Source organism: Zingiber officinale, chromosome 9A (genome assembly GCF_018446385.1).
Source record: "Zingiber officinale cultivar Zhangliang chromosome 9A, Zo_v1.1, whole genome shotgun sequence".
In the NCBI taxonomy this organism is placed as follows: domain Eukaryota; kingdom Viridiplantae; phylum Streptophyta; class Magnoliopsida; order Zingiberales; family Zingiberaceae; genus Zingiber; species Zingiber officinale.
The window spans coordinates 559018-566056 of NC_056002.1; the positions used below are offsets into that span (position 1 = coordinate 559018).

The 7039-nt window shown below is 39.2% G+C and overlaps 1 protein-coding gene across 1 annotated transcript; it reads left to right on the top strand.

Moving 5' to 3' along the window:
* The first annotated feature begins 1027 nt into the window (after positions 1–1027).
* On the top strand, positions 1028–2011 carry LOC122021940. The gene is made up of 2 exons (XM_042580129.1): positions 1028–1228; positions 1451–2011. Exons 1-2 carry the CDS (start codon positions 1124–1126, stop codon positions 1973–1975), a joined length of 630 nt encoding a protein of 209 aa, XP_042436063.1. The 5' UTR covers positions 1028–1123; the 3' UTR covers positions 1976–2011.
* The last annotated feature ends 5028 nt before the right edge of the window (positions 2012–7039 follow it).

Sequence of the window (7039 nt, forward strand, 5' to 3'; positions counted from 1 at the left end):
ATCCCAGGGCCAACACGAAGGAGGTAAATCACGGATCCAAGTAGAACCAATGATCCATGGACAACATGCTAATGATTTTCAATGTACTATGCAAGCAAATCTAACTAAATAGGTCACAAATCTAACTAAAAAAAACATTTAAGTCAGCAGAAGCAATCAAATTGGATAATCTAGTCGAGTTAAGTGGATTAGTCAGACTAGGCGACTTAGTCAAATCAAAAGAGTTATTTTGATTGGACAGAGATCACAAAAGCAAATTGACCTAAACCAAACCAAAATTAATTATAATTAATTAACCTATAATTAATAATTTTTAAATCGCTTCTCTTTTCTAATTAACCTTAGAATCACTCTGTAAATGAAATACAAAAGAATTCTATTCCCAACAAAGTCTATTAATATGAGCCGACGATAACGACGACTAAATTTAATTTACTCAATCTTAAGTATTTTTTTCATATGCGTACATCACAGATTTGAGGGTGGTTTGCTGGCTTCGAGTTAATTTTAATATTTTATAATCTTAAATTAATCATTAGTTTAGGATACTCGTCACTGCCAAATTGTCACTCAAATTAAATGCTATGATTTTGACATTGACGGTCATCTTGAGCCAATGATATTCATCCAAGGGATCAAGTGAGTAACTAAAAATGATCTTAAATTAAAAACGACACGTTTTTATATCATATAATTCAATTAAAGATATGTTAAGTTATTTTATTTAGTTTTATATTGACTTCAATGAAAAATATATCACAATTAACATGCATAATGCAAAGGTTAGCAATCTTTGTGAAGGGGCCAAAGTGAAATTTCCCCAAATCAAAGTTTTCCAGATGTTCACGGAAAAAGAGCGACGTTTTTGTGAAGGCACTGCTATTAATTAGCAGTTGTTTCCCTCTTTGTATGCTTCGATTTAATCAAACTTAATTATTTTCTCCAAGAGATCAATCATTCATCCGTAACCATCACTATATCTTTCATTCTTCTAATTTTTATATCGATGGAAGTCATTGATGGAAAGAAGAGAAGCCATTCTCTTCTCAATTCCCTCTGCTGCTTTGGCTTCACAGCCTCGCCGGCCAAGTCGCATAAGTTTAGGCCAAAAAGTGATCAGACCATGCCAGAGAACTCCACCGTCACCGCGGCTGCAGTCGCTGACATCCGGCATAAGGAGAAGGTATTCAAGCCTGTGAAGAGAAGTTTCCTCTGTTGGTTCCTCAAGGTAAGAGTACTGCATTAATTATATACTTTTTCAAATCAATCGAATAAGCATTTGTATAGTTTGTGTTTGCTTGATAGCATTTTTGAATATGTTTTTGTTAAGTTCAATAGAATTAGACAAATAAATGCCTTGTTTGATCCACTGTAATTAGATGCAACCAAAAGAAAAGCCAAACAAGACTTGCCATCGATTGTGAAACATGTTTGTTCATCATTTTACCAGCATGAAAAGAAAAATCAAAGCGAAATCTCGATCAACCGGAGCCGTTACCGTCTTCGACCAGCACCAGTAGGGAGTCCAATGAAGCCTCAGGTTCGGAATTCGCAGGTGCACCCAGAGGCTTTCAACTACAAGACACGAGTTGAGCCCTCACAAGTTTATCAGCTTCGTCCTACCTCGCCTGGACTTTGCTCTCACTTCGACTCCGCTATAGTTCCGCGAGCATCTGACTGTCAAGAAACATGGCTGAGCCGCCATGGGGTCCGTGGGCCACTGATGCTCGTCGCCATAGTGCTAGCGTTGTTGTTGGTCGTTAGTAGGATCACTGTGATTACGTGCGTGTGCGCTTGGCTGTATCTCTTCCCTCGGCTTAAGGCTCCAACACAAAGGAAAAACGTCACTGAAAAAGGTATAAGAGAAGATGTAGAGATCGACTTGAACTCAAAGGAGTACAAGAAGATGGCCGTGCTCAAGGGGCTGCTTGAGCGAGACCATGCGCACATGTTAATGAAAATGCCTCTTGTTTAATTTCTTTTCCATTTTTTGTTTGCTTGTAAATAATTAGCATTGGGGCAAGCTCTCTTAAAAGAAGGGAGTCAAAGTATATTTATCCTTGAATTATCTAGATGTTTGAGTAAAAAAAAATGTTTTTGTTAGAGTATTAATTGGCAGTAAGCATGGATAAATCACTTGTGATAATAGGAGTTGTTTCCATGAGAAAATGAAGCTCTTATATAATGTCACAAGTTGCCTGTGATTACCTCTAGACTTTACAGGCTACTGTCTTATCTTGTATATACGTCTATTTCTTGCCCACAGAATCCATGTACAGAAAAGACTAATAATCCTGATCAAAGATTGAACACCAAGGTGAACACATTGCGGGAGAAGATAAAAGAAACAGTAAAAAAAACATACTGTTTAGAACAGATTCTCAAGGATAAAGCAAAGTAGTTGAACAACCCATTTTAAAACGCAGATGAATACAAAGGAGGATGAGAATATCCGCATCTGGAAGGTTAATAGGAACATGGACCTTCAGTGATGAAAAAAAAGAAAAGAAAGTGATGACGCTCATGTCCCTCCAAATCTTATGGAAGGGAGGTAAATTACCGTTAGTATCAAACGGTCTCCTTGTAGGAGAAACTTATTCCCTAGAGGAATGGAATTCAAACTTTACTCCTGTGATAAAATTTTACTACCCGAGTACTATCTCGTTTCCACAGAGGTAGAACATGGACCTTCAGGAAACTAGAGAAGGAAGAAGAGCTTTTCATAAAGATTTGATAATGGGCATGTCAGTGGCACTCATGCTCACTGACTCCTTATTTTCCATTTCCATTTGGCTCTGTTCAACTCGCTCAGCTCAGCTCATGCTCATGCTCATGCCATTGCATCAGCTTATTTTTCTTTTCCATTTTTTGATTTTGTTCTTACGGAGGAGGTTCCTGGCCAATCTAACACATGAAGATCCCATCCAGGGAATGTAAGATTGTTCTTGTACAAGCATGATGGAATTGCGTAGATATCATAGGGGACTGATAGTTAACTAGGGGTTTAACGGTAGTGATTTAATTCTGATAGTTAGTTTCCGCTCGTCTCTGAATAATTTGAAAGAGGGTTTTGACAAAGATCACAGTCCCCATTGGTTTAATAAGCTGGAGCATCTGTTTAGCAACGAGAAATGAAAAATACATTCGTTCAAAGGTACTTAGATGTGCTTTGTGCTTTCAAGCTGAACATTATCTTAATTCGCATTGTGAGTGATTTAAAGCTGAACATTATCTTAATTCGCATTGTGATTTAAAGCTGAACATTTATGCAGCTCGAGTCATGTTGCGCGCACGTTTGCCCTGCAAGTCCAAACTTAGAGACGCAAAGATCAATGCTGCGGCTGTAGCCAAGTTGGAGAGCCACGGCTTGTAACCGGTCGGCTCTCATGAGAATCCGCTCAAAGAGAGCCCAGGAGCCCCAACTCAAGGGAGCGACGGAGTAGCCAGCCGTACGGTAGGTGGTGAAGCGATTGTCACAGTGAATCTCCCGCCCGAGCATCTTCCGGTATTTCCAGCCGTTGAGGCCTCGGAATCGGCTACTTACAAGGAGTCGTTGATAAATCGAAAGAGGCGCCGCGCAGAGATTGCCGCCCGATCTACAACCTCCGTTACATAGACTCCAACCAAGACCAGCCCACGTCTTTCATCTGAGCTGGGTGAAACCTCCACACCTGCGCCCGAGCAAGCGACGGTCGTCCCACATACTTCGCTTTCATATGATCGGACACTGTCTTTATCCGAGTTGCCACAAGCAACAATCTGTGTGTCGCCGGTCGCTTTCAAACCGCCTCCACTACCGAAGACTTAGAAGTCTCGCATTCGGCCGGCGTCAACGTCTTAGTCGGCTAGCAGAGCAACCTCAGCCCCGTCCGCTCCGAGTGGCCAGCGCTACCTAACGGCGGTCATCCATCTGCCTACGGATGAGTGGCGCGACTCTGACAATGCTGAGCCCCGAGGCCCGAGCCCCGGAGCACTAGATAATTATCCAGGGGCCGCTAGCACAGATATGGACCCACGTCCGAGCCCATGCAGCGGTCAAGCCTCCAGGGGCGCTCGCTGACAGTCATACCCAGATGTCCACGGGTGTGAGCTCTTTACTTGCATGCTCCTATTGATTGCCGCTTATGCCTAAAAATTGTTTGCTTGCAGTATTGGATAGAAAGTCTGGTCATGTGCCAACGGCTCACCTTTTTGGAGCAAGAAGTCAAACAACTGCGTGCCCTGAGCGGCCAGGCAACGGCTTCTCAGGCGTAGCTGGAGCAAATGAGTGCTGAGGTGACTCAATTAAGGATCGATCTGAGTAAGAGCTTCGAGTAGCTGGAAGCAGAGAAGAGCAAAGGCACCGAGCAGGCTGTACAATTGGCTCGGCTTGATAAATAGGTCAGCTCCTTCGATTCCAAGCTCAATTTGGCCAACACCAGGAAGCTCAAGGCCATCGAGGACTTAGAAATAAAAAATAAGGAGTGTCGGGTGTTGGCCTAAAACCTAAAGGAGGTTGAGGCCACTTTGAAGGCCGAGCGGGATGGACGATCGGCCGAGTAGACCGCAGCGAAGATCCAGATTAACGCCAAAAATGAAGAGCTGGCCAAGTTGAAGGAAGAGTTGAAGGCCTATCGAGAGGCCTTAGAGATTTATCAAGGAGCTGAGTCGAACAGGTTAGATCTCATGAAGCAGACCTACATCCACTCGAACACTTTTAATGACAAAGTCACCGATTGGGCACTCCGTCTGTTTGACCTTGCTATCAACGGGATGCTCGCTCAACTAAAGGAAGGCGGCTACCTCGCCTTAGCTCTGACAAGAAAGGTTATCAGTTGGGATAAGCTGACCGAGTCGTTGCCCGATGATGTTTTGGATTTTTTGGAGTGAGCCTATTTGTGCAAGTTCTTTTGCTTATGTAATTTTTTGAAATATCAATGAATGCTCGTTCATCCGGTGAACCCTTATATCCCTTCTCGTCGTTCGACATTTTTGTTTTTTGATTTGCATTTAGTTCACGCGTTTGTCGCGGAAACTTGATCGAAACTGAGTTGCTTATTTGTTGGAATGTATACTAAAAGCCTAACTTTTTGTATAAACATTTACTTAGAAATAAAAATCATATTGGTCAAATATCTACATTTATAAGTTAAGTGTAGTTGTTCGATTAATTTATATTATAGATAACATGGTGTGTGGTGTCACACACAGAAGATCATGTTATCAATTCCTTATAAATTATAAACAGTAGCTCACGACTGAGATGGAAATGAACAAACCATTAGAATAGTCGTAGTGTAATTAGGTATTAGTTTATCTTGACTGATAAATTGCACTAGTACACTCTGGGTGTATTGAGCAGGACCATTTAAGGTAAGTTTTTTTTATACCGACTTAATAAAAGAATAAGATCTTAGTTATTATGTAAGTGTGTACTCTTAATCCTAATATAATAACAAACACATATATTTAGTATTTATTTTTTTAACTTATCAAAGGGTGAGATTTAGCTCGATAAATCAATATGCCCGATAAGTTGGAAAAGGATATTACTTATAGTGTGTGTTGTTGATTATAGAAGGAAACTGTGTCCTAGTAATCTAGGTTGATAATGTCCCCAAGAGGAGCTCATAAGGATTGTCATGTTAAACCCTGCTGGTGGACTTAGTCCGACATGATAATAAGGTTGAGTGGTACTACTCTTGGACTAAGATATTAATTAAAGAGAGTTGTCAGTAACTCATTTAATTAGTGGACATTCGACATATTAAACATAGGGAGACTAACATACTCATAATAAGAAGAAGCCCAAAATGTAATTTGGAATTGGTGCAGTAGTTCAATAATAATTCTTTAGTGGTATGAATTATTATTGATGAAATTAAGTTGGGTGTTCGGGGCGAACACGGGAAGCTTAATTTCATCGGGAGACCAAAACTAATTCCTCCTCTTGATCCCTATCGTAGGCTCTTGTTTATAAAGTATTATACGCACCTATACCCACCTTTATACCCATCCTAAGGTGGTCGGCCAAGCAAGCTTGGAACCCAAGCTTGGGCCGACCAAGTAAATAGGATGAGCCAAGTTGTGTGGCCGGTCATAGCTTGAATCCAAGTTTGGTGTGGTCGGCCACATTAAATTAAAAAAGATTTTATTTTTTAAATCTTTCTTATGTGCATACCATGGTTTTGAAAGAGAGTTTAAAATTTAAATCTTTCCTTTTATAACTTTCTACAAAAGATTAAGTGAAAGGTTTGATATCTTTCCTTATTTGTAGTTAAAAGGAAGATTTTAATTTTTGATAAAACTTTCCTTTTATGAAACCATCCTCATTATTTTAAAAGAGAGAGTTTTAAAATTAAATATTTCCTTTTATAGTTTCTACAAAAGATTAAGAAAAGATTTGATATCTTTCCTTATTTGTAGATTGAAAGGAATATTTTAATTTTTGATAAAACTTTCCTTTTATGAAACCATGTTCATGATTTCAAAAGAGAGTTTTAAAATTAAAATTTTCCTATTATAGTTTCTACAAAAGATTAAGAAAAGATTTAATATCTTTCCTTATTTGTAGATTGAGAGGAAGATTTTAATTTTAAAGATAACTTTCCTTTTTGGAAATCATCCGCATGATTTAATAGAGAGATTTTAATTTATAAAATTTCCTTTTATAACCAACCATGAAGGGAAAAATTAATAGAGAAAATTTTATTTTAAAAATTTTCGGAGACAATTAGGATGTTTTAATTCTTGTGATTAAAACTTTCCTTGCTTGGAGAATTAGAGGTGGCCGACCACTTTAATAAAAGAAAAGGAAATTATTTTTTTTATCAATTAAATTTTCCTTTTCATTGCAAAGAAAATAAGGAAGTTTTTATTAAAACTTTCCTTATTTGCCAAGACCAAAGATTATAAAAGAGAGGGAGGGAGTGCCTTCACAAAGTGAACTCTCTTCTACTCCTCTCCTCTCTTTCTTGGTGTGGCCGACCCTCTTATTCTCCCTTTTCCTTTTTCTTTCTTCTCCTTGGCCGAACCTTATAATCTCTTGGAGTTTGGAAGG